General features: G+C 44.9%; 2 protein-coding genes across 4 annotated transcripts; one reads left to right on the top strand and one right to left on the bottom strand.

Moving 5' to 3' along the window:
- Positions 1-218: 218 nt before the first annotated feature.
- On the bottom strand, positions 219-6990 carry LOC136009837 (alpha-aspartyl dipeptidase-like). Its single transcript, XM_065670166.1, has 8 exons — positions 6835-6990; positions 6666-6754; positions 5505-5579; positions 4923-5002; positions 3374-3547; positions 1855-1914; positions 959-1041; positions 219-420 (listed from the first exon to the last, which is right to left on the bottom strand). Exons 1-8 carry the CDS (start codon positions 6933-6935, stop codon positions 342-344), a joined length of 741 nt encoding a protein of 246 aa, XP_065526238.1. The 5' UTR covers positions 6936-6990; the 3' UTR covers positions 219-341.
- LOC136009836 (cytochrome P450 20A1) lies at positions 6979-23180 on the top strand. 3 transcript variants are annotated; one of them, XM_065670163.1, is made up of 13 exons: positions 6979-7145; positions 7744-7793; positions 7881-8047; positions 13466-13611; positions 14265-14432; positions 15274-15352; positions 17033-17148; positions 17558-17612; positions 18860-18980; positions 19873-19984; positions 20631-20695; positions 22565-22654; positions 22830-23180. In XM_065670163.1, the coding sequence occupies exons 1-13, from the start codon at positions 7074-7076 to the stop codon at positions 22978-22980; spliced, it is 1392 nt and encodes a 463-aa protein (XP_065526235.1). In that variant the 5' UTR covers positions 6979-7073; the 3' UTR covers positions 22981-23180. The 3 variants fall into 3 exon arrangements, with proteins under 3 accessions (XP_065526235.1, XP_065526236.1, XP_065526237.1); XM_065670164.1 differs by lacking the exon at positions 6979-7145 and adding an exon at positions 7201-7631; XM_065670165.1 differs by lacking the exons at positions 6979-7145; positions 7744-7793; positions 7881-8047; positions 13466-13611 and adding an exon at positions 13619-13745.
- The last annotated feature ends 1709 nt before the right edge of the window (positions 23181-24889 follow it).

Raw genomic sequence — 24889 nt, 5'->3', positions numbered from 1 at the left:
TTAGCAGGTAAAGCTAGGCAGCAGGAACAGCTGACTCTGTGTCCTGTCTTAAATGTGTTAAACATTTGGTGGAGAAGGAATCAGAGTGGCTACATGAAAATACAGACCCTTTCAGACTAAGAATAGCTGTGATTACTCAGGTATTGCAATAAAAATTGTCCTTTTGCTGGGAAGGAGAGATGTCTGAGAATTGAATTAGGATGGGAGAAAGAGCCTACTAATGCATATTTATCTTTATTTATAAAGATAGGGTTTTCCACCCACCCTGGGACTAGAAGCATCCCTTCCTTCCCTCCTCATTGTCTCCCCATTTAGTGACTTTTGCTGCAGAATATACAAGGCTACAGATTCTGAAGATTACTGTCAATCAGGAGGAAACTGAAATCTGTTCCAGGCTCATGTTCAGTTGGTTTCTTACCCCTGTAAACAAGAAAAACCATGCTGTGAGCTTTAGCAGGAGCTAGGACTGTGCTTCCATCTGTTACTAGGGATAGAACAAGGCATCCTTATTCCTATCAGGCAGAGTTGTGACTCCCTTTCTTCCCTGCATCTTGGGACATACGTATTAGATTTCTTAGTAATCTTTATATGACAAAAGACATGAGGTCCCTTGTTCTGGAGTTCAATGCATTAGGGCCAAACTGGCATTCCCCTGGCCTTCAGTAACAGGACTGACTACAGGGGCACTTTCTGTGAATGGTAACTATAGTTCAGAAGCATAAGCGTTAGTGGATGTAACATCACAGAACTAATTGGGTAAGCTAGACATCCTTTAAGTGCTGTCATACTGCCTAGTCATCTGAAGCATAAAGCAATACTCATGTTTTCCCCAAAGAGAAATGGAAGCAAGGGATTAAGGGATTCTGATGTGGGGGACAGGCAGCCTGGACCCAGGGTCTAATAGTATCTCTCTTCATTTCTGTCTGAAGGACGGTATCAATTCAAATGAAGCATTTACCTCAAAAACAGGCGTGCTCCTGTCACTCCTTGCAAGGTGGCTTTGTCTCCTTCCACTAGCAGCATCGCACCTTCCCGCAAGCCCTAATGTAGGTGGTAACATTTATTGTTATTATCAAGCTATTTGAAAGGCTAGAGTGCTTGTCACAAGAAGGCCAGTCTTAGTGCAGCTTGCTGTGACAACAGGCAAGACTTCCATACATATTTCTAACAAAGATGCCAAGGCAAAACTAGGTGAGTTACCTTGCTTTAGAAGCCAGTTTTGTTCATTTTATTTCTCACTTTTAAAGGAGAAACCATTAAGTGTATTTTTACCATGATTACCTCTGCTACCACCATTTTTAGATCCAGCTTGGGCCAAGCAACAGCCAGCTGGGTTTGGCAGAGCACAATTTGTATACTCCAAGCTCAAGCACAGGGACAGGAAACCCTGAGGTCCCACTTTCCCATATAGACATAATGTAATTATGAACATACTACTGAATGAGCTAATTCAGAAACCTAGGGATTAAAACAAAATTTAGAGTATCTTCAAAAAGATTACAGGGAGGTATCTTACCATCTGCATGCACACCACCTCCGGCATACAATACAACTGGTGGCTGGTGACTGGAAAGATCAGAGCTGCCTCAAATACAGTGTTTTGCAACAGGACTCCAAGCATCTAATGGGCAGAATGTATTTCATTTGTTCTAACCCATTTTTTGCAAGTGAACAAAATCCAAACTTGAAGCTCTTGGCCAGAATACAACTAGCCTTCTACACCACAGTTCTCTAATGCTTGGAACTTCAGGCAAGGAAAATGACAGTGAAAGCTAGCAAGAATGCATATAAATGTTTACCATACTACAGCCATATAAAATCAGTAGTAGTTCCTTACTGGAAATTACTACCCACCAGAACTGGAGGGGTGTTTGGTTCTTCATGATATTGGCGAATTCTTTCCTCTCTTGTCTCCTGCAATAATGAATGTAGATTTAGCTGCCCAGAAAGTCAAGTAGGACTTGGAGCTATCCAGTTAGTGCAACACTGAGCAATTTTGTAACATGAAACAAAACAGGCACTTGCCCTCAAACAGAATGGAGTGACAGGATTAACTTTAATAGATACGTATTTTACCCTTCACCATTAGCAGTAGTTGCTGCAGGTTGATCAAACAGAACCCACACAATCCCAACCCTGGTAAATCTTAAAACTTATTTCTACTCAATTCAACCAGTATTTTGGCGTTTTTGGTTCTGGGTTTTTGTTTGTTTTAATGCTATCTGTGTGTGCTCACCCTCAGAACAAAAGCACTGAAGCAAATGGATGAGATGCCACCTTCATGGAGGAGGTTAGTGAACCATGAATTTCCACTGATTAAGTATATACTTGTTTGTCACCAAGTAGGTATTACAGTGAAGAATTTCCTTCTGTGAGAAGCTCTGCCATGTTTCCTAAGAGTTTGCTGCTGAACTGAGCAACAGTAGATGAAGAAATCAAACCAGAAGGATTTGTTGGTAATGAAACAGGAACACAGCAGGGACTTGGTACAGCACAGAGCTTCCAGCATCCTCTCAGAGAAAGAGCAAAAGTTATTTATAGGGAGAAGACTGCCTGCTTATCTAGTGACAAGCTGATTAAATGGGTACCTACAACTTCATTTAGATTCTAGAAGCACACCTGATCCTTCGTCTCTTCATTGTTCCCTAATTCTTAATACTTCTCTAACCATGGAGAAATTTTGCTTACAAGGAGAGAAGATTTTTGGCTGTTAAAAGATGCACCACAGAAACTGCTCTCTGAGGAACTGGCTCCTAGCAAGCTATTCAACAATCAGCTCCTCTGTACAGTGGATATGGCTGTCTTTGTGGTTGAAGTTTCAGCTATACCAGTACATGTGCTTGCTCGGCACTGGCCACTGCCGGGTGTGCTCTCTTTGAGGACGCTGGTCCCTAGGTATTTTCTTACAGAACAAGTCTGCATGTAATCCTAAGATCTCCCTGTTCTGGTAGTTCCTTCAGACCTTGAGCTATTTAGGCCTCTTAATGTATGTTTAACTTCAGTCAAGCAGCAGGCAAGACAGACTATAATAGGACTTTGCAGAAACACAGTGCATTGCCTCTTAATGTTCCAAGTTTATCTCCTTTCCTCATCCCTCCAGTTCCATACCAGGTATGAAGCAGCAGTATTTCAGATACTGCACAGCTTCTGTATGTGAAAAACACTTTGTTCCATGTCAGTAATACTGTTGCCAACTCCTCTTCCCACTCAAAGTAAAACTTAGGAGGAAGTGTTACTGCTTCATTGGCATTTCCAGGTGCTCTAGGAAGCAGCTGTTAGACATCCTATAGCTTTTGTAAGGCCTTACAAGTGCACATTATCATTAAACCTCTGCACCCTGATTCCTGTGTTAGCTCTGGCATGCTTTACTTACACCCATGTGACTGCTTTTAACATCTGGGTCCAGGTAGTGGGGGTTAATATTAAAAGGAACTAAGCCTAGGGCCTGCAGGGAAGGTGGATAAACAATTGGCATATCATTGGTAGTATTGATGCTGATGGTAGCAACATTAGTTCCTGCGCTGGATCCCATGTAAGGAATCCCATCCTGAAAGACAAAAGCAATGATTAGTATGCAGTATCACAACTACGAACTGCATTTTATAGCATCTTCTATCAATCTTGGAGACTCAGCAATCAGATCAAAATCCTTCTGGCTCATCTCATTGTTAACTTTACAGATGAAAAGCGGAACAAGAATTCAGGTTTTCAGGTGGGCAACAGTTTGTATATGTCACGGTTGTCAGAGAACTAGTTGTTGAGTGTCCTATACTCACAACTCTGATCCCAGTGCAAGGAAGAACTCATGAGGTTGTCAGTGCATATACTGGACTCCGCTTTTGAGAGACTGGTCTACATTTCAGTTACAGGAAATACCTGAACAGGTCTTAACTAGCTTCTGAAAATAGCAGATTGTCTGAAGCTGAGTACAATGGTGCCACAGCATCAACTTAGCAGTACTGTAAGCACCCAGTTTAGGGCTACTTTTGGTATTACTACTACATACATAATACTATGCTGTACATGGAAGGATTCCATATAAACATGCAAGTATGTAGATAATGCTGAACAATTTATAAAAATAAGCTATCTTGAGAGAACTAGTGCTAATATAACCAAATAGTTATCTAGACTTCACGAGGACTCAAACATTTTCTGTCTTTTCTGCCCACAACTGGCACTGGATTTCTTTATATTAAGAGAGCCTAGCTAACCTTTCTTGGCAGCTGGCCTTTTCAAACATATGGTGCATCAATCTGCCTGAAGTCACTTGGAGTTCCATATTGCTAGGGGAACACCTTGCTTCTGTTCTCCATGGATGGTGTATCTTTGCTGTGGCAGTGAGAACGGGGCTGCTGACAAGAAGAGCTCAATAGCATGCAAACTCCTAATTCCAGGTTAAAGATATATGCAAGGTAATTACACCACTGTCAGCACCAACAACAGGACATTAAAGGACATGTCTAAAGGGCACATATGGATCCAGTTCTGTCATCAGTTTATTAACAAAAGATCTGCCATGTGAACAAATCAGTATCTATTAACAAGAAAAAAGTGGACATCTCAAGCTGAAAACCAGGGTTTCTGGACAATAGATTAAATCTTGCACTGCTCTTCATTAGTATGGTAAGTTGAGGGCCTTACTTCTAAGGTACTACACAGCATTGTCCATCACAAAGTCTTGCAGTCCCACATCTGGGAAACTGCCCTAGACAGGTTGCCGACCTTACTCTTTTCAGGCTTCAACGCCTAATGACAGCCCTATTTGGCCACAGAATTTAAGTTCACCAGGTTGCATAAGATGGCTCAGTATTTGAAGTATATTAGAAACAAAGATGTAGAATCAACTTGGATTAGTCTGAAAAACAGCTTATACATGAGATTCTGCCATTCAGACTTGGCCCAAGACTTGTAGTTTTTACCTCAAGAACTCTTTTCCTGATCTCCTGTATCAGACTGTTGTCATAGAGTGCTTTCAGGAGACGGAATGTGTTCCCACCTCCTGCAGAAAGAGAGTCCAGCTTATTTAGTGTGCTTTCACCACCAGTTTTAATTGAAGCCTTTATAAACTTGGCAGGCTCAATGATTTCTGTGTTCTATTCAGGGCAGTATCCTGCTTTGAGCAGCAGTGAAACCAGAAGCTTCAGAAGGATGGTCCCAAGTCCTTGTAACACTGATGCTTGCTATTTGACAACAGACACTGTTCTTATATGCAGGAGCATGGTATTCGGACTATGGTCAGTTTAAGCACAGTAGCCCTGGATCTTCTTGGAACTGAGAATTGAAACTTTCTGGAGATGAATTTCCAGTAGAAATCTCTAATACTTCCCTCCCCACCACTAAATTTAGGGTGTTATTGTTCCCAGTTAAAGTACTGTTTTATGTAGTTCCTAATAATTGCTAAATCCAACTTTTTCATTGTTGTCTCTACAGTGCCAACTCTAAGCAGGACTAATCCAGTGTTCTACATAAACCCTCATCAGGGAGCAAGAAGTAAAACTTACCAATAAATATTGCTTCAGATTTCCTTACAGCTTCCGCTGGATCACAAGACTCATGAATGCTGTCCAGCCCATAACCTTAAATGAAAAAAAGTATTTACCTTTGCCACTTCCGTTTGGTGGAAGAATGTGGTACGTCCAATTCCTCCCTACCCACTCCTGACCCTAAAATCCCTCCCTACCCACCCCTGACCCTAAGCCAAATGTCTCACTAAACAACCAGGGATATTTCAGAGAATTCCACACCATAAATCAGAGAATTTGCCAAGCACAGGGCTTCTGCATCCAGCTGTACCAATGGAAATGTCTGCTTTATGGATATACGTGCTCAGTGTCGAAGAGCAGAGCATTTCACTCAGCAGGTGCAGGCTCAGGCACAAAGTCATGCTGAGCAGTACCAGCTATCTAGAAAATAAGAAAAAGCTGTCAGTCTTCAGCTTGGCTGTGAGTCTGAACAGGATCTCTTGCATTTAGTGCAAATATCTGATCTGAGTGTTTTAGTAATGGCTAAAATGTCTGGCCTTCACAGATTTGCCTTGCTGGGGTTCACTGAGTAAGTGAAGTGCCAGGAGAGATGGAAGTACATGGACATGTGATAGCAGCAATCTTTCTGCAAGGCAAGGAGCAGAGTGTGCTGGTCAGGGAAGTGAGTACTGACTATTCCTACAGTAACAAATCTAAAGTTATCCTTAATGGTGATAGATAGGAGGTGGAGGTGTTGCTGTAGGCTGCTCCGGAAAGATCATTGCTCTAAGCAAAGCTCAGTTGCTGCTCATCACGGAAGCACGTTATAGTAATGGTCTTCACTTAATACCAATAATTGCACGGCTTGAGCAGAGGTTTCAGATGTACTGGAAGAATCCCCATGTGATTAAGGAGAATAAAAAGATGCCATTTAGGAATAACATTTCCTCCCTGAAGTGGTTACAAGTGTTTAACAGTAAGATTTCTTCCGGAGGCCTCAAAAGCATCTACTTCGAGGTAGGGGTCAGCACACAACTTCCTGCTGTCCGTAACTCCGCAGCGTGCCCCGGAGCCAGCCGCCCCCATGCCCACCCAGTACAGCACCGTGTGGCAGAGCTGCTCGCCCAGAGGCGTTCACCGCCCCACCTCCTCCTCACGGCTGCCCCACGGCCACGCTTCCAGGCAGCGGCCCAGCCTTACCCAAGCTTTCAAACTTCGCCCTCGCGGTCCGGGCGTAGGCATCGCGGTCGTGCAGGGCGTAGGGAACGAACAGCACCCGCTTCACCTTCCTGAGGAGGGGAGGGAGAGAGCTCTTAGAGGGGCGGCGGGCGGCCGGGCCAGGGTCCCGCAGCCCCCGGGCAGCGCTTACTCCCCGAGGAAGCTCTTGATGTGGTCCTGGCAGTGGCCCAGGTACCCCCCTCCGTGCAGGGTGGAGTTGGACACCAGCAGCAGGCGCCTCGGGCCCCCCATGCCGCCGCGGACGCTGGGTGTAACCTCAGCCCCCGCTGGCGCGGCCCGGCCCGCCCCTTCCTGCCCCGCCGGCGGCCCGTGAGGTGGGGCTCGGCTGCCGCTCCTGCCGCCGCCGCCCCTGCCCGGCCTGGTTTGGCCATGCTGGACTTCGCTATCTTCGCCGTCACTTTCCTGCTCATCCTGGTGGGCGCCGTGCTCTACCTCTACCCGGTAATGCTGCCGGCAGGGGGAAGGGAGGGCGCACGGCCCGGTCCCCGCTGCAGGCCAACAGGCACCGAGCGGCCTTGGGGTCCGCTCCCCGGGCGGTCCCGGCCCCTTCCACGTCTCCTGGGCTTCGGTGGGGTTTCGGGCTCGCCGTGGTCGTGTCCCGGGGCCCAGGTCCTGCTGTGGGCGCGGCTGGTGCCGGCGGCAGGCTGATGTGCAGGGCGGCCCGGCCACGTTCTGTGTGAATCCCGCTTAGGAAGGCTTTGTCCGCTCACCTCGTAGTGCTGCACTGTGCGGATCCCCAGGGCAAAATCTGGGTGTAAGATCTGCATTGCAGACCTGACCCTCTAAATCTTTGTGTGGAGATCTTTCCTCTAACCAGGTGAACAGTGCTGGTTTAGCCAGCGGGAGCAGGCACACACGGTTGGCTTCATCAGCCTGAGCAGATTTGAGGCCTGAAGATGTGGCTTATCTAGCATTTGGTTAATGTTTGTAAGTAGTGCAGCAATACTGATGTGGAGAATCCAGCTCTCCTGCTGGAAAACTGCGGGACTTGTATAAAATTTTACATTCAAGGAGGCTGATACATTTCGTTTTACTCTAGGCATCTAGGCAAGCATCAGGTATCCCTGGGCTGGCTCCAACTGATGAAAAGTAAGTAATTTCCATCTCCACATCGGTCAAGTTCAGCTTTGACAGAGGATGCGGTTCATGACCAGGTGCCCGCTTTCTGTTCTTCAGGGATGGCAACCTTCCAGATATCATTGCCAGCAGGAGTTTGCATGAGTTCCTGGTAAACCTTCATGAGAAATATGGCCCATTGGTCTCTTTTTGGTTTGGAAGACGTCTTGTTGTCAGCCTTGGCTCCATTGATCTCCTGAAACAACATATTAACCCCAACCGGTTGTGTAAGTGTTCTTTACTTTGTCTTTGAGTCCTTTTGTTACTTCTGGCCTTGTTGGGCATCCCTTGTCAAAGGAAATTAAGGTTTCATTCTAAGTAGAAAGAAAGTGAGACGTAGTTTGCAGCTGACATGGTGGTTCAGGTATGGCTTTGGTCCTGCTTATGGGACTTGAATATCAGTGATCAAGAGTTGCTGCTGTTCAGTGGCTGTCAAGAAATTAGTATGCTTGTGTCTTTTACCATCTCCCTAAGGGCGAATGTTTATGGAAAGCATCATGCTCATTAACGGTGCTTGCAACAGCAAGGTGAAGATCCTGTAACCACTTGACATACATTTTAAAAGCAGTTTGAAATACAATTTAAGAGGGGGAGTTTTGCTAAATTAAGTGTGGAAACAGCTATTCTAGTTTGCGATAGCTCCATTGTGCGGTTCAGTCTGAGGTTTAAAGTATTATTTGAAGAAGTTCTTTAACTTTCGTTTTATTTTGGTGTGCAGAATTTTGTGTTTAAAACCTTAAATGATCTTCTAGTCTCAGAAGTGGTCAGTGGTGCCGGTAGCTGAGTTGACCAACGTAGTAGTCCTGGGAGGATATTTTAATTTATGGTGTAAACCTCTTAGGTGTGTGTTTTGCGTCCTGAGGTGATCACAGACACCACATTAACTCAGTTTCTGTTTGGGCTTAATCTCTTGTTATTCTAGTTTTCATCTTACAAGGTTGACTGAGGTGCTGGTTGCACATCTCTGACCTGTTCCTTTAGTCTGTCTTTAGGCACAGGCAGGTATCTCATCATTGCTTCATGCTGGGGTTGTGATGGGTAAGCTTCCTGTGTAGTTGCATGACAGACTTGAACAAAATAGTGACAATCTGGGGAAGGAGTGGGAGTTAACAAATATCAGCAAGTCACAGTAGATAGCAGTGGCACTCCAGAAGGTAGAAACTCACCCTGAAAGATCTGAATGCACTCAAGCGAGTTTGGGGGGAAATTGAGCAGACAGGTCCCAGAAGTGGTGACAGGCCTCTGAGCAGGCAAGTTCCCTGAAGTGTTCTGATTTTGGGAGTGCCAAAATACTAGATAAAACTAAATAAAGTTCCTGGACTTAAATGTGGGAAATTAAGTGACCTAGGCAGCTACAGGATAGTCCAGTGTCCTGCTATGCTAAGGGCTGAGCATTTTTCAAGGATTGGGATAAATAGGAAGTGCATGCCTTACTTCTTTGATAATTAGACTAACAGACAAGGAAAGTGATAGAACTGTGTTTCTGTCAGGGTTTTGGTTCAGAATTTGCTTGGGTACTGCTTGAGTCGTCACTGGAGCTGGAGGTAATGGGATATGAGAAGTGGAAGAGGAAGCAAGGCTGGATTGTGTTGAGAAAGTGAAATGCTGTGCTGGGGAGGTGAAATACTCCCACTTGTGTTAGCAGTGTGCCTTGATTGCATCACGCTGAGACCCCTTGTCAGTACAGGGAAAAGGAATGAGACGGGTAACCTTGAGCCTGGGGTAGCAGAAACAGGAGGGGGAGGAGCAAAAGCATGCTGCAATAATTGCCTGCAGGATGGAAAAAAAGAGAAGGGTATGTTGAGTCATGTATTTTCTGTAGAGAGAAAAAAACATCTCAGCTATTATACAAGATGAACATGAGCCAGACGCGGAATCCTGTGTATGGCTCTGATTCTACTCAGGCATGATTTTGCATAAAGCAAATGCAAAGAAAGGCTGCTTGTGCTCTCAGGGAAGGTGGGAGCCTGTCAAGCAGGAGGAGCCAGGGGAACTGTGTTCAGCCCAGCAGAAGGAAAAGCTTATGGGGGGACCCTCATAAAGGCAGCAGCAGCAGGCTTAAGAAAGGCTCTTGTGAGCTGTACTGAACTCAGACTTGAAAAAGCAGTGATGTTGTATCAGTGCTTTCCTTTTAGCACTGATACTTGTCATAGAATCATAGAATAGTTAGGGTTGGAAAGGACCTCAAGATCATCTAGTTCCAACCCCCCTGCCATAGGCAGGGACACCTCACACTAAAGCATCCCACACAAGGCTTCATCCAACCTGGTCTTGAACACTGCCAGGGACGGAGCACTCACAACCTCCCTGGGCAACCGATTCCAGTGCCTCATCAGCCTAACAGGAAAGAATTTCCTCCTTATATCCAATCTAAACTTGTTTAAGTTTGAACCCGTTACCCCTTGTCCTGTCACTACAGTCCCTGACAAAGAGTCCCTCCCCAGCATCCCTATAGGCCCCCTTCAGGTACTGGAAGGCTGCTCTGAGGTCTCCACGCAGCCTTCTCTTCTCCAGGCTGAACAGCCCCAACTTTCTCAGCCTGTCTTCATACGGGAGGTGCTCCAGTCCCCTGATCATCCTCGTGGCCCTCCTCTGGACTTGTTCCAACAGTTCCGTGTCCTTTTTATGTTGAGGACACCAGAACTGCACACAATACTCCAGGTGAGGTCTCACAAGAGCAGAGTAGAGGGGCAGGATCACCTCCTGAAAGTGTTCAGACTTTATTAGAGGTGAGGTATCTTTCTGATTATTTTTCCTGGAGCTTTGAGGTAGAAATGGGCACATAGTAGCTAAGCGGCTCTAGCAAAACGCTTTCTGTATCATTTGCTCCAAGGAGACCTGATAAGCAGCCTTCCAGTACCTAAAGGGGGCTTATGAGAATGCTGGAGAGGGACTTTTTACAAGGGCATGTAGTGACAGGACAAGGGAGAATGGCTTTCAACTGAGAGAGGGTGGATTTACATTAGACATTAGGAAAAAGTTCTTTACTGTGGGGGTGGTGAGGTACAGGAACAGGTTGCCCAGAGAAGCTGTAGCTGCCCCATCCCTGGAAGTGTTCAAGGCCAGGCTGGATGGGGCTTTGAGCAACCTGGTCTAGTGGAAGGTGTCGCTGCCTATGGCAGGGGATTGGAACTAGGTGAAGGTGTCCGTTCCAACCCGAACTGTTCTGTGGTTCTTCTGAGCACAGAGTGCTGTGGAGCAGGAGGCAGCCACTGTGGACTATCGAACTCCTGACTCCAGTGCCACCTGAAAACCCTTGCCATGTGACTCCTCCTCAGTCTGATGGGGTAACTGAGGCCAGAGCTGCTCTTCATAGATGCCTGCTAGTTGGTTTCCAAGTTTGAGGTGTAGGGTTTGGCTCCAAGTAGCATAGCATCTCATGTGTGTGTCTCTCTCCAAGAAGTCTGATATGACCCACTTGGGAAACTCCCATGAGTCTATGTTGCCTTTTGGGTTGGGACAATGAACCTGAAGCACACTGGATGCTGTAGATGGAGTTATGAGTCCTAGCCTGCGCATTTGTACTGTGCAGCTTCAGAGGTCCTTTCCATCTCTGATGTTCACTTCTGTTTGTCATCTATCTTAACTATCCAGAGTTATTTTTTCTCCATATTTACTTACAGTGGTGTCCAGGACATTGCTCTGAGGTTCTTGGGATGAGAGAGATCTCCTTGTAAGTGGAAAGTATGGTCAAAATTTCAATATGAGGACTGAAAACATAACCCTAGAGATATTTTCAAGACAAGAACAAAGGAAGAAGTCCATTCAAGTACTGACAGGCCAGAGCTTTGTCTCCAGAGGCAGTTTGCACCTTGTGGAGTCACTAGCCTCCTGCAGCTTCAGAGAAATAGTAGTTTCTCAAATACTGTGAGGTATGGCCAGCCCTGAGCAAAGGACAGCCTGGGCTCTGCAGTACTGAGGTCACAACACTGAGTGGACCAGTGGTGTGGGACAGCCAGTTTGCACTGGGGACGGGAGAAAAAAGTGGACCTTGTGGCTGATCCAGCAGGTTTCTTTCATATGCACCAGGAGAACTGCAGTTTCTGCAGGTGACTGTGCTAAGCATCCTCTGGCTTCTCCAAATGCCTCTGCTTGCCAGATTTGCTGTGTGGGCTTTGCCACCAGCCATGTGTCTTTCTGGCTACTCTGGTACTGTGCCTAGCTCTGCCAGGGCCAGTCAGCAGAGAGCTGTCGCATGAATAGCAGCAGCCACCACTCCATGGCAAAGTACCTTGGAGGAGGAATTGTCAGCAGCAGCTAGAGTCACGTAACAGCCTGCTCCACGTGGAGAACCTCAGGTACCATCTGCTGTGCCAAACGACACACACACATACTCCTTGCCACTCAAAGCGAGAAGGGGGGTAAGATCCAGAGCTTAGAAACATTGGAAGGCAAATTATATGAGAGAAAAGCATTTAGGAAAGTTTGCCAAGTTTGTGCTTTCTGGTTTCGTTAGCTTCTTTTGTGTCACTGGGTAGTAAGTCCTCTGCAGGTGGGAATTGTCTCTTCTTGTATGGTTGTCCAGTAGCATAATGAGTCCCTGAATCTCTGCTGGGAATCCTAGATACATCCACGGTTGGTAGAGTCTCAGCCTTGATGTTTTCTGATGCTCCAGAGGTTTCACTCTGCACCTGGAAGAAATAATAGATTGTGGTAAACAGTGAAAACACTTCTCTTGAAACCCTCCTTGATTGTTGCTTCCAAGTAGTTCCTTAAAGATTCTGTCAGCTCTGCAAGACCCACAGAAAAGTTTATAGAGAGGGAAAAACACAGGCCATGATTTATTGCACAGTTTTTTATTACCACCTAATTCAGCAAATTTATTAAATAGAGGCCCCTGGTGGTGAAATTCAGAGTTAAAAATCTAACTGAAGTGAGCCGTGGATATGGATAATAGAAGATACATGTTTATGTCTATATGCTGTTGTGAGTGTCTGTATGGAAGGAAGAGGGAAAGTAAGGTGATTAGCAATAGAAAGCAATCTGTAGCTTAGTAGGGTACTGTTTTCTGTAAGAGCTTCTCTGCTGGAGGCAGCTCTGGCTGAGAGAGGTAGGTGTTAGTTTGAGAAGGGCTCTGAAGCAAGGAACTCTGCATACAAGAGAAATGCAGAGCAGTAGGGTGTCAAATGAGGTTTGCTGCGGCTGTGAAGTGAGGTAAGGAGTGCAGAGAGCAACTTCTGGCGAAGTATCTCATGCAAGCTGATATATCTTGAGTGCATAGCCATGGTCAGGGCAGGAGGATGCACCAGATGTCAAAGGGGAATGTGCTAGAGGGCTGCAGATGAGTCTGGAGGAGAAGGGAAAGGAGCAATGCCACACTCACTGTTGTCACCACGTCAGTGGCACAGCCAGCTGGGAACTGAAACAAGCTTCCCAGGCACTATTATTAAAGAGTTACTTGGTAGAACTAGCAGGCAGCCTCTGCAGGAGGGATGGTACCCTGACACAGAGAAGAGATCTTATGAGGTTCCAGCCCACACTGAGCAAGAGAAGCTTGACACCCTGAAGAAGCTGTTCCTGGGGGAAGGAGCTGTGCCTTCCTCACTGGCCAGAAGTAGCAGTGCCTGATTAAAGAGGTTGCTGTTTTCATCATCCCTGTGTTGTGTGACTGACTTTCAGATGGTGTTTCTTTTATCTGTTTTCAGTGGATCCCTTTGAGACAATGCTAAAGTCCCTCTTGAGGTACCAGTCCAGCCTGAATAGGGATACAGGAGAGAGTCACATGAGGAGAAAGCTGTATGAAAATGGTGTGACCAAGGCCTTGCAGAGTAATTGTGCTCTTATCCAGAAGGTACGTAACTGTCTTTGTACAGGTTCACAGGAAAGTTTAGTGAGAATGATCACTAGGATAAAGGACCTGCATTCGAATTAATGCTGGGACTATAAACATCTGAGACAGTGAACAGCCTCTGCCCATTAAGCACGGTATGAATATTTCGTTTCTCTTAGCTCCAGTAAGTTAGGGGGAAGGACTGATCCTGGTGATTCTTTTATGCCAAGGTGCCAGATGCAGTTAAATATACTGGAGAATTTGGATTCTAGATTTATTTCCCAGGAGAGGAGGGAGGAGCAAAGAACCACCTACTAGGTCCGCAGACAGGTGAAGAGCTATTCTGTTGACTCACTCCAGCAGCCAGAATATGTTTTCCTATCTGGAGCTGTTAGAATTCAAGAGTTTAAGGTTTCTTTTGTGACAAAGGGAACAAGAGATGAGGACAGGCATGCCTTGTTGAGGGAAAGCCTTGAGAAGAGGCCAAAGGTATGAGGCTAAAATGTTACTGTTTAAATTAACAATGGAAGGAAACCCAAGAAAGAATGTAGCTTCATGCCGTAGCCATAAAGTGTGGTCTGCCTTAAGAACTGGGTGGGAATGTCTCCAGGATGTGTTTGGTAAATAGGCTGCTGATACTGCTGCTGCCAACTAATGGTTCTTTCCCTCTCAAGCTGTCAGAAGAGTTGCTAGCCAAATGGCTCTCCCTCCCTGAGGCACAACATGTGCCACTCTGCCAGCACATGCTGGGCTTTGCCATGAAGTCTGTCACGCAGACAGCTATGGGCAGCAGCTTTGAAGATGATGGGGAAGTCATCCAATTCCGCAGGTACCATGATGCAGTAAGTGTCACAAAGATCCAGGATATTTCCTGTTGCATTTTTCCATGCCAATAGCACACAGCTTGTGTCAGTGTACAGTTTAGTTCAAGCTACTGCAAGGACTTCAACATTGATGTTAAGAGCTTAAAGGCTTTGCCTCAGTTGTCCCAGGCTTAAACTATAGAATCATAGAATCATAGAACAGTTAGGGTTGGAAACGACCTTAAGATCATCTAGTTCCAACCCTCCTGCCATGGGCAGGGACACCTCACACTAAATCGTGGCACCCAAGGCTTTGTCCAACCTGGCCTTGAACACTGACAGGGATGGAGCGTAAAAAGAAAGATCCTAGTGTTAATCCTGCTGTCATTAGTCTAAGGTGTTTCTAAAGGGTCTGTGGGGATCAGTAACCTAGATCCAATGGCAATTGAGAGCTATTTGGTACGTAAGTTAGTTAAACTACTGGGACTGCCAGTGGAACTTTCAAAGATCTTCAGAATGCTCTGTGACATTGTGGAGAAAGGAAAATCTGAGGAGGTCCCAAGCTGCATCCTCATCTGAGGATGTTAAAACTGATGATGATAGGGTCAGAAAGAAACAGTTCCATTTCCCATTGAAGATTTCCATGCCTTTTCCCCTACAGTTGTAATTGCAGTTGTTTCATTTCAACTCCATTTCAGCTATCATAGATGTAATATCTGGAATGGGATATGGTGTCCTAAAGAGGAGAGCAGTTCCATATTCAGGGGAAATCTTTCTTTTATTTGGTGTTTTCATTTTCCTGAATAGGAAAGAACGGAAGAGTGCCAGCAGTCTCAGCCTGTGGTGAGCGATGGTGCTCTTCTCTCTGTCTTTCTTTCAGATCTGGTCAGAGATTGGGAAAGGTTTCTTGGATGGATCCCTGGACAAAAACATGACTAGGAAGAAGCTCTACGAAGATGGTAGGTTCTTCTCAAAATCATGATCTTCCTCCCACTCTGATTAATACTTAGAGTTAGCTAGTGTATGGAAGCACTTAATTTGACAAGCTCTTTTGGCTTTTCAGCAGTCGGTCATCATGCCATAAGCTACCAGATGTGTTCTCCTTACTGTCACATTGGATCATTGCTTTATAATTGAGTGACAAGCCTGCCATTGTGCAAGAAGTTTATAGGAGTAGAACTGTAGTTCCAGGTCTCATTCTAGGATCTGTCTGGTCTGAAGACTGCTAGAGGATCCTGGGAAGTACTGTGGTGTGCTTCCTCCCTTCCTATTCTGTTTCCAAGCATCCACTTTTTACCTCTTTTGGAGGCAGGCAACTGTGGAAGCAGAAGGAGCCACTTGATTTGGCCTGCATGATCATTCTTAAGATGCAGCATCTGGTGAATGCACTGCCAGACAGTCACTCACAGGCTATAAGGCACAAGTAGAGAGGTTAGTTTTTTTTTTATTTTAGGTATTTGGTGGATACCTTTCATGTGATAGCCTCTGATGTGCTGTGTCAAGGTAACATTTTCAGGTCTGTTGTGGCAGTGCTTTTATTTCTCATTATTTCACAGTAAGTTATTTTATTTTTCAGTTATTCCATCTTCTTGTTGTTACTCGTTAATCCTTTCATTATTGATTGATAAGATGTTAAACAAAAGCAGCTGGTATCTAGAACTAAGGATTTGCTTATAAATCCGCCAATCCCAGTGTTTCCTTCTTTATGTTGCTAGTTCTGTGGATTTCAGAACCTGAGGTCATCTACTGCCCCATTAAAATGAGCCTCTCCCATGGGCACTTGTTCAGGACCCTTCCTGAGTTGTAGTACTATAATACATTAGGACACAATTTTACAAACTCCAGATAGTGAGGCTTGGTGTTCAAGTGTTGCTGGCCTTCCTGTGCGGAGAGGAGGGAGGAAGGGTAGTTCTAAGATAAACGGGCTGGATTGGGCCTTGGTGAATCGAGTTTCAGATCCAACTTCTGCTCTGCATTTCCTGGGTAGTCTTGAGTAGGTCATTTAAATCAGACGGCAGATGGCATCTAAGTCCCTAACTCCCCCTAGATTCCACAACATCCACCAGGAGTTAGGCACCCAAATATCTCCAGATATGTGGCTCTTTGTGCCAAAACGTTTCTATGTTTTCCCCACCTTCTTCTCTATCTCTGTGCAAACTCTTTAGCACAGAACCATCCTCTTGCACCATGCTTGTAGAATCCCTAGCGAAAAGGACGGTGCCAGTGACTGGAGGTGCTGTCTCACTTTAGTAATTATAACTCTAAAGCCCATGCAACTGGTGTTATCTGGCTCAAACGTTATTTTATATGGGGGCTGATTAATCACATTCTCTGACGGTTCAACACTAACTGTTATTTGAATGCCCCTTACATGATTTCGGCTCATAGAGTACATATCTCAGTTATACCTGTAAGGGTGGCTTTTCATAGTCAACCTGTCTTACTTAGTTCCTATATTTTCAACTAAACTGGAGATACCGCCTTCCAAATTGACAATAATGTGTAACAGAGGCTGCTTCTGTACGTGAGCCCAGCAGGGACAGCTGGTCTGAAAATCTGCTTGGGGAGATGGATTTGCTTCTCTGCAGCACTCAGGATGGCCACATTAAAAAAAAACCCATTTCATTTTGCTTCCACAGCTCTGATGGAGATGGAATCCACCTTAAGGAAAGTTACAAAGGAGCGCCGAGGCAGATCATTCAACAGGCACGTCTTTATAGACACCTTGCTGCAAGGGAACCTGAGTGACCAGCAGGTCTGTGAAGCTTTTATATCATGACACAGTGATGGAGTTTTGCTAGATGGGCAGCTCATTACATCCTTTGATTGATTTAAGTTTTTGTATTAGGTCAGATTTCTTACTAAAGCAGGGTTTCTTGCTCTTTTTTTCCACTCCTACAATGTTTAATCGCATTAGACTTTGGTGGCTTTCCTTGCCACTGCTTCATTACTATTTTTATATACCAGAAGTATGTTAATATTAAGCATGTCTTATGTACCATTCCAGTGGAAGTTCTATAGAGAGTTCATTCCGTGTCTTCTAGATGTATTTCATGCTCTCTGCACTAAAGGGATTTCATGTGCTTGGGTGGAGAATGTGCCACTTCTTTTTTATCTTTACAGTCTTATGATCTTCATTCTCTGAAGCAGATTTTATTTCCTAGATTCTAGAAGATACAATGATTTTCTCCTTGGCAGGATGCATAATCACTGCTAACTGTAAGTACTGATTGTAGTTAACTTTTCATCCTTACATTCAGCTGTCTAAAACTGTGTGTGATGACACGACACTTATTCTAGGCTAATAAAGAATAATATTCATCATTCTCTTTTTCCTGAGCTATACGTGTATAGAAGAGGCTAATTTTTACATCAGACTCTTGACACAGATTCACAGCTAGTGAGCTGAAACTAAGCTGTTTGACAGCCTTCCCAGTCTTCTGGTGAACCATAGAATTTCTTCCCATTGCGTTTCGCTTGCACTCTAACCTGAGCCAACTGATGCTAAATTTGATGAAAAACCACCAGGAGATGTAAGCCACAAAGATCGTGTTATAAAATAGGTTCTGGCACATGGAAGGAAATTAAGGCAGAATACTGGAATCTGACTGGCTGCTTTGAATTTCTGGAGGATAGGTGTGTTCCATGTGTGGAAGACTTTCAAAGGAGCTACTTTGATGATTATCAAGTCCTGTATCTCACCCAGTGGTGCTGGGACTCCAAAGAAAACCTCTCAGGTGCAGCTGGGTGTTAAAGAATGTGCAGAGTAAATTTGGTAACTATGGTAAAACTCTCCATAGAGAATATCCTCTCCAAGTATTCCAGGAATACTCTAATTTTAAGGGGCTTAAATCCTCAAGGATTTCAGATAGTTCTCATGAATAGATGGTTCTGACTGGTAGAAACATTCCCTTGTAGCTTTAGGGAAACTGCATCTTACATGCTTCTTTCTTATGCAAAGTTTCTTTTTCACTTTGCTATTGAAGATACTTTTTGTCAAGTACCTCACAAAAAGATGTAGGGGAGACAAGTGCTGGCCAGCCTGCTGCAGAGAGCTGTACTGGAGCCCCAGACATTGGCTGACATCAGTACTTGCCCGAGATGTGCTGGGGAAGCCACCTAAATAAGGAATTTTTCTGATGTTTTGAACAAACCAGCCTTTCATTTGCATGGTTTGTCTGATAACCCTGGTTCCCCAGGGCTGTGGGGCTGTGTGGTCCCTTCCCCAGAGCTGTGAGGGGGAGTGGCTCACTGCACAGTTCCCCAAACTCCTTATATCATTGGAAAGAATTTTAGGGTCTCTACTCCTGCCACTGAATGCAGAATCAGTAGAGCCTGCTGTGAACAAAGGTCACTCTTTTCTGGGTCAAGAAATAATGTTGTAAATACAGAAAGTAAGAAAACTGAATGCAGTTTGTAAAGGATTGAATCTTGTGGGTCCAGTCTTGTCTTGATTTCTTCCCCAGTGTGTACCTGGGCAGTCTATTTCCTGACAACCTCGGAAGACATTCAGCAGAATCTCTACAAGGAGATGGACCGTGTTCTGGGGAAGGGACCAATTACACATGAGAAAATTGAGCAACTCAGGTGGGTCCCATGGAAGGAACAGCAGAGGAAGGTTACTTCATGTGGTGGGAACAGAGGCTTCATGTGCTGGAGCCTGATGTCCAGCCTAGACTGGGCCAGAAGAAGGCATCCAAAAGCTGCTTCCTTCTTTTTGCCTGGAAGGGATTGAACCAGAAGCTGACTTGCAGTGCAGAGGGAATATGCTGAAGGGCTTCCAGATGTGGGGACCAGGCTGCTCTTTTCAGGGTGTCTGTAGGACACCTTTTAGGTTCATGAGCAGATGAGAGGACATAATCAATGCCCTGGCTGCCAGGCCACAGTTTGTTTGCTTACTGTCTTGTTTCTGATCTAGTTTTCCAGAAGTAGAGGTAATCAGTCATTTTAGTGATTAGATTTGTGTTAGACATATTTAGAGAGAAAGCAGGGAATAATCTTCTTTTCAAAGGGCTACAGGATGATGACTGATCAGCAGTGTACCTTTATTTTATTTTGCATTTGTTGGTGCAAATGTGTGCATTTTGTATTGGACTAGTGTTCGAGTTTTCGTAGGGGAGTACTGAGTGTGTGGGTTTCTTGCTGCTTCTTGTATGCGTGAGAGGTCCAGGAAAGAGGGTGGTGTGTTTATACTTTTTAGCAGAGTTCGTTTTGTTTAAAATCTGGTTAAAAAAGTGTGGCAAAGAGAGATTTTGATAACCTTCCCTAAAAGCTGACAATGAGATTTAATGCTGCTTTCAAGCATGTTGGGACTCCTTGCCAGAAAAAAAAATGAAGTGCCTCAGTGTGGCTTGAGACAGCTCTAGGAGCAGACTGTGACCGTAAATACAGCAGGTGACTCAGCTCTCCTTGCTGCCACAAGGACATGGACAAGCTTTTCTCTGTGAGGGTTAAAGTGACCAAATCTTACCGATTGCAGATACTGTCGGCAAGTTCTGTGTGAGACAGTGCGGACGGCGAAGCTTACTCCCATTGCTGCACAGCTGCAGGAGCTGGAGGGCAGAGTCGACCAGCATACTATCCCCAAAGAGGTAGGGCCATACTGAGAGCACTAGGTCACTCTCCTTTCCTGTAGGGGAATTTGCTATTTCCTTTTCTTCCCGTGGAGGGGTGAGGCAGGAAGACCATTTCTTCTGATGCAGTTGAACCTGGGCAGCTATCTGTCATCTGAATGTACAGTTTAGCTCAAAGTTTGCCCTGCAGTTCCTCTGTGGGAGAGGCTCTGGGGATTCATGTTTTCCTGCTGAGCAGATTTGCTTCCAGTTCTGGATCCACCAGGGATGACTCAACTTTTGAAGGGGCTTATGGACTCAGTTGTGCATAAAAGAGCAAAATTTCAAGCCTGATCATATCACCCATGTTTCCCAAACACTGTGGTACCTTCCATTGCAGAGGATAAAACAGTCCATACACACATGCTATCGAGAGTAGAGGAATGCGATCAGACCCTCTCTAACTACTAACGGTTGCAGCAGGTGCCTTAGAAGTTAAGATCCTAACATCTGGGCATGGGTTATGGAAATCTGTAGATGAATATAGCATATCATCTTGTTAATCCACCTAATAAATCTGAGTAGTCTCCAGAATAATTGTCACCCACCAGCAGGGCTGTCCAGACATGTCTTTAATTGTGCATTTCTTTCTGCTCTGACATACATGTCCTACTTTTCTTTGCAGACACTTGTGCTTTATGCTCTTGGTGTGATGCTGCAGGATAGTTCATCTTGGCCGTCACCATATAAGTACGTAAAATCAAAGACTTTCATTGCAACTAATTCCTTTTGGGTTTTAATTAATATTCTTTAGATCTTGGAGCACAGCCTGCTTGGCTGCAGGACCTGCCTTAAGCAGATACTGGAGATGAAAGGGAGGCTGTAAGAAGATCAATTTATGAAGGTCTTGGTTTGTTTGTCTTTATGGGTGGGATTTTGGGTCAGTTCAAGTCATGATCCTCCCATGCTCCAGTCCTCGTGTGCATGTATGCATAATAGTTTAATGAAGAACTACTTTTGCGTGCACACACGCACGCAGCTTCTGTGGCAAATGCCAGTAAATTCTTTTTAAGGTTTTCTGTGAGAGAGAAACAGTGATTTGCATGGCTTTGGACTCACTGCTTGTCATCATGACGCAAAGGAGGAAATGTCAGTCTGAAGTTTTATTTTTCCAGAGGGAAGGGAAACGCTTCCTCATTTCTTCTGTCTGTGAAAACAAAACTGGATCCAGGCCAGTATCTGAGAGGTTAAAGAAAAAATTGCTGTAGCTTCCTGTGGCCTCCAGGTGGCAAATATTAACATGTATTTGACTTGCTTCACTTGGCCTGGGAAAAAAATGTGGGTCAGTTACTCCAGACAGAACAGACAGCTGAGATATAGCAGAAAGAATAGAGCCTTTAGAACAGCACTTGTCCTCTCCTGCAAGTGTAGCTCTTACAAAAGGGTCAGGCATTGATGCACTGATTTGCAAGTGTCTTGGCAGGGATTGCCCACTAGGATAGGACATGCACTGTTTAGGAAGGGTTCACTGAGGCCTTGTGGGAGGGACCGTGAGGACTTCTATGAACGCTGTGTTTATTCCAAGGAGAAGGGGGTTGTGGTTTAGCCCGAGGTAGATGTGTATTTCAGTGACAGAGAGAGATCAGCTCTTTGTGATCCTTTTATCTGCCTATCTAGTGTACAAAAATATTGTGCGTGGCTGTTTGCCCTCCCTCTTTCTTTGTTAGGCGAATACATTTTCTTTCCTATTACAACGTCTCTAATTTGCTTCTTCAGTTCAGGGAAATGTAAGGTTGATGCTGCTTTTACTGAGGGTCAGCACCCACATGCCTTTTCACCTTGGTAGAAGCAGAGCTTGGGTGTTCAGGCAGCTAGCCAAAGGCTTGAAGTATAAGCAGAAAGATTTAGCTGAAAGTGAAAGAGAACTGACTTCCATCCATCAAATTTCCTGATTGCTCTTTTTTATATATGTATTTAAATTGAATTATATTTTATTAGTCTCCCTGTACTTAGTTGATTATGGGACTCTTGTTTTAACTCATGCCAGCCCCGGATAATAGTTTTCTCACAGCCTTCACCATCCTAATGCTGGAAGCCACTTTTCTCACTTGAATGAGTCACCAACTTCCTCCCCCAGCACATACACGTACACACACCAGCTGTTTGAAGAGAAGGGTGAGGGGCAAGTTGAAAAGGGAAGTGTTTTGGAAGAGATAGAGGAAGGGACATGGAGAGAGAGAGGAGGTGACAAACCAGATTGTGTGTGCCCTGGAGGGGAATAGGGGGCAGGTAGCAGCATCAGCTCAGCTGTGTATTCAGGCTAAATACCCACTGCTGAGGGGTAATGCATATTAGTTCCAGCCCTGTGTCACACTAACTGAGTTTATCAGCATTTTGACCAAGCTGGGACACAGCTGAGCAGCTGGGAATGTCAGTGGAGTGGATGTACAATTGACTTCATATATGTGTATGGAATTACCCAGCATGATTTAGAGAGAGCAAATTAGTGAGATTCGGTATCTCATTGCCAGTTTCTTTACTCATGTGTGTTCGCACATGTGTCTGGGGAAAGAATCCTGTACCCACATAGAAAGCCTCAGTGTGTTTTGTCTTTTGTAGGTTTGACCCGGAGAGATTCAGTGAGGAATCAGCCATGAAAAACCTCTCCTTGTTGGGTTTTTCAGGAAGCCAGGAGTGCCCGGAGCTGAGGTGAGCACAGGGAAGGAGGTCTTTGTGTGTGTCTGTAGCAGACAGGAGAGGAGGTGCTTTCAGCCTCTTCCTGTTACTGCTGAGGCGATCCGTCCAAGCTGTCGGTTGTTCTTTGGCAGATTTACATTATAGCAAGGGTTTTACCCTTTTTTTTTCTTCCTGCCTTTTCCCTCAGGTTTGCCTATATGGTGGCTACAGTTCTCCTGAGTGTCCTGGTAAGGAAACTGTTTCTCCACCCAGTGAAAGGACAAGTCATGGAGACAAAATATGAGCTGGTAACTTCACCAAAGGAAGAAGCATGGATAACAGTGTCTAAGAGAAGCTAAGAGTGAGCATAACAAGGGGCTAAAAATGCCAGCAGTGAAGTTCTGACCAAGAGTCTTAGGGGGTATCATGCTGGCACCGAGCTGACTCAGCCAAGGAATTTTACATCCAGATTTTGTTACCTTCCACATTCTTAACCAGATGGCTCTTTTGGGTACTTTTTCTAACTCAACCAGTCATATTAAAGTAGATTTCATCTCTATGCCTTTTTTACATTTGCTTTTGGATCTCTTTGCAAAGGAAGCAAGAAAAACTTGCAGTGGTTTATGTATGAGCTGTTGGGTGTCAGCTAGTCAAAGACCAAAGCTCTGGTTAATCCAGCCCCTTTTCTACAGCAGCCAGAGGTAGGTAATAGTGCTTCTCTTATCCAGTGGAATGCTTCTTCATGGATCCTAGTTAGGGAAGACCTTGGAGAAACAAGGACAAATCCTTTCTCTGTATAGAGGTATTTTTATTCAAAGTGTCTTTCCTTCCTTTCAGCTATAGCTAAAATTGTCAGGAAGAGCAGATATATCTTGTGAAATGTGTGAGTGTATGTGAGAGAGAGGGAAATGAAGCAGGGTGGGAATTACACCACCAGTTCTCTTGCTGTGTAATCTTGCCATGCTGTGGGGTTGCAAGAGAACAGATGACTGAGAAATGCTAGTAAATCAAGAGGAATAAAATTGGTTTGGCCCCTGAGAAAACAGAGGCATCAGTAACAATATAATGAAATGAAATAAAACCACAGAACAAAGCCGTGAGAAAGGGATTCTCTATCCTGACTTTTCCAAGGGCAGCGTCTAATCTAATCAGCATCAGAAACTGACAGATGCTTGCAGTTCATTCAGCAATTGCAGACCCATTCATCATGGGTCAGCAAGATGCTAGTCATGCAAATAGTGGAAAGAGAGAGTGATGATTTTATAGGGTTTTGGAATAATGTTGTACTTAATAATTTAAAAGCCTTTCAAAGAATCCTTTTCCTGCTCCAAAATGGGTGCCAGCCAAAGCAGCATCACATGCAATGTGTTCACATGCTTTTCCCTGCTTCTTTCTCTTTTGGCCATCATAGGCTGGTTCCTGAGAGATTTTTCAAAGCCCCACTGAAGAGCTTGTGGGGTAGGAGCCTCTTACCTCCTTGTGTGATTGGGGTAATTGCCATCTGACTTCTTTTTCAGGTTGTGTTTCTCCCCCTCCCCTCCCTTTTTTAAACTCCTCTGATGTAGGATCACCCTTTACCTGATCTTTTGTAAGTCTTTTCCTCATAAACCTGACTTCTCCGTTAGCTCTGGTTCCTAGCCCCTTTCCCACCCAAAGCTGTGTTGTGGTAGGTGAGGTGTTGCTCATCCTGCAGTGGTGTACACAGCTACCGATGCACCACAGAGCAGGCTGGAAGCCTGTGGCTCCAATTAAAGCTACTTTCTGCTGCCTCTGCAGGCAGGGCACACATACCTAGTAGCTGCAGTTCCCATTTCTGCAGACATTGCTCCTCTCACTGGCATCTTCCAGGTCAGGAAATCTGCTGCTCTTATAAAAATGTTTTGGCTCTTGTATTGCTGCCAAATGCCAGCCTAAATACAGACCTGTCAGCTCTTATGGGGTAACATCTGATGCCAGCCTCTGTGGGCACCAGACAAAGAAGATTCTGCTCTTGGGTTTGATGTGTGGGCTCTGCTTTTGGTGGAGCTGTAGAGATTCAGATCTCCACCACCCCAGTGCAGTTTTTGTTGGGGAAAAGGTGGGACAGAGATGCTGTTCTACTGGGGTTTTGTCTGCTGGGCAGAAAAAGGAGTGTTGTGTAGTTCAGCTTGCTGCCTGACTTGCATTGATTTTTATAATGAACTGCAAGAAAGCTCTTGCTAATCTGACCTCCATTTAACTGAAGGTTGGTCATGTCCCCAGATGGCAATTCACGTTAGGTTTTGCTTC

This window comes from Lathamus discolor, chromosome 3 (assembly GCF_037157495.1).
Source record: "Lathamus discolor isolate bLatDis1 chromosome 3, bLatDis1.hap1, whole genome shotgun sequence".
Classification (NCBI taxonomy): Eukaryota; Metazoa; Chordata; class Aves; order Psittaciformes; family Psittacidae; genus Lathamus; species Lathamus discolor.
This window is presented reverse-complemented; position numbering and strand designations above follow the sequence as displayed.

What these genes read in the sequence shown, in the direction of transcription:
- LOC136009837 (XM_065670166.1), bottom strand. Translation starts at nt 6,935, where the DNA reads ATGGGGGGCCCGAGGCGCCTGCTGCTGGTGTCCAACTCCACCCTGCAC. An exon ending in ATCTGAAGCAATATTTATTG is followed by an intron (nt 5,003 to 5,504) that starts GTAAGTTTTACT and finishes CTCTTTCTGCAG; the next exon opens with GAGGTGGGAACACATTCCGT. An exon ending in TCAGGAAAAGAGTTCTTGAG is followed by an intron (nt 3,548 to 4,922) that starts GTAAAAACTACA and finishes TTTGTCTTTCAG; the next exon opens with GATGGGATTCCTTACATGGG.
- LOC136009836 (XM_065670163.1), top strand. Translation starts at nt 7,074, where the DNA reads ATGCTGGACTTCGCTATCTTCGCCGTCACTTTCCTGCTCATCCTGGTG. An exon ending in GAGAAAATTGAGCAACTCAG is followed by an intron (nt 18,981 to 19,872) that starts GTGGGTCCCATG and finishes TACCGATTGCAG; the next exon opens with ATACTGTCGGCAAGTTCTGT. An exon ending in TCTTGGCCGTCACCATATAA is followed by an intron (nt 20,696 to 22,564) that starts GTACGTAAAATC and finishes TGTCTTTTGTAG; the next exon opens with GTTTGACCCGGAGAGATTCA.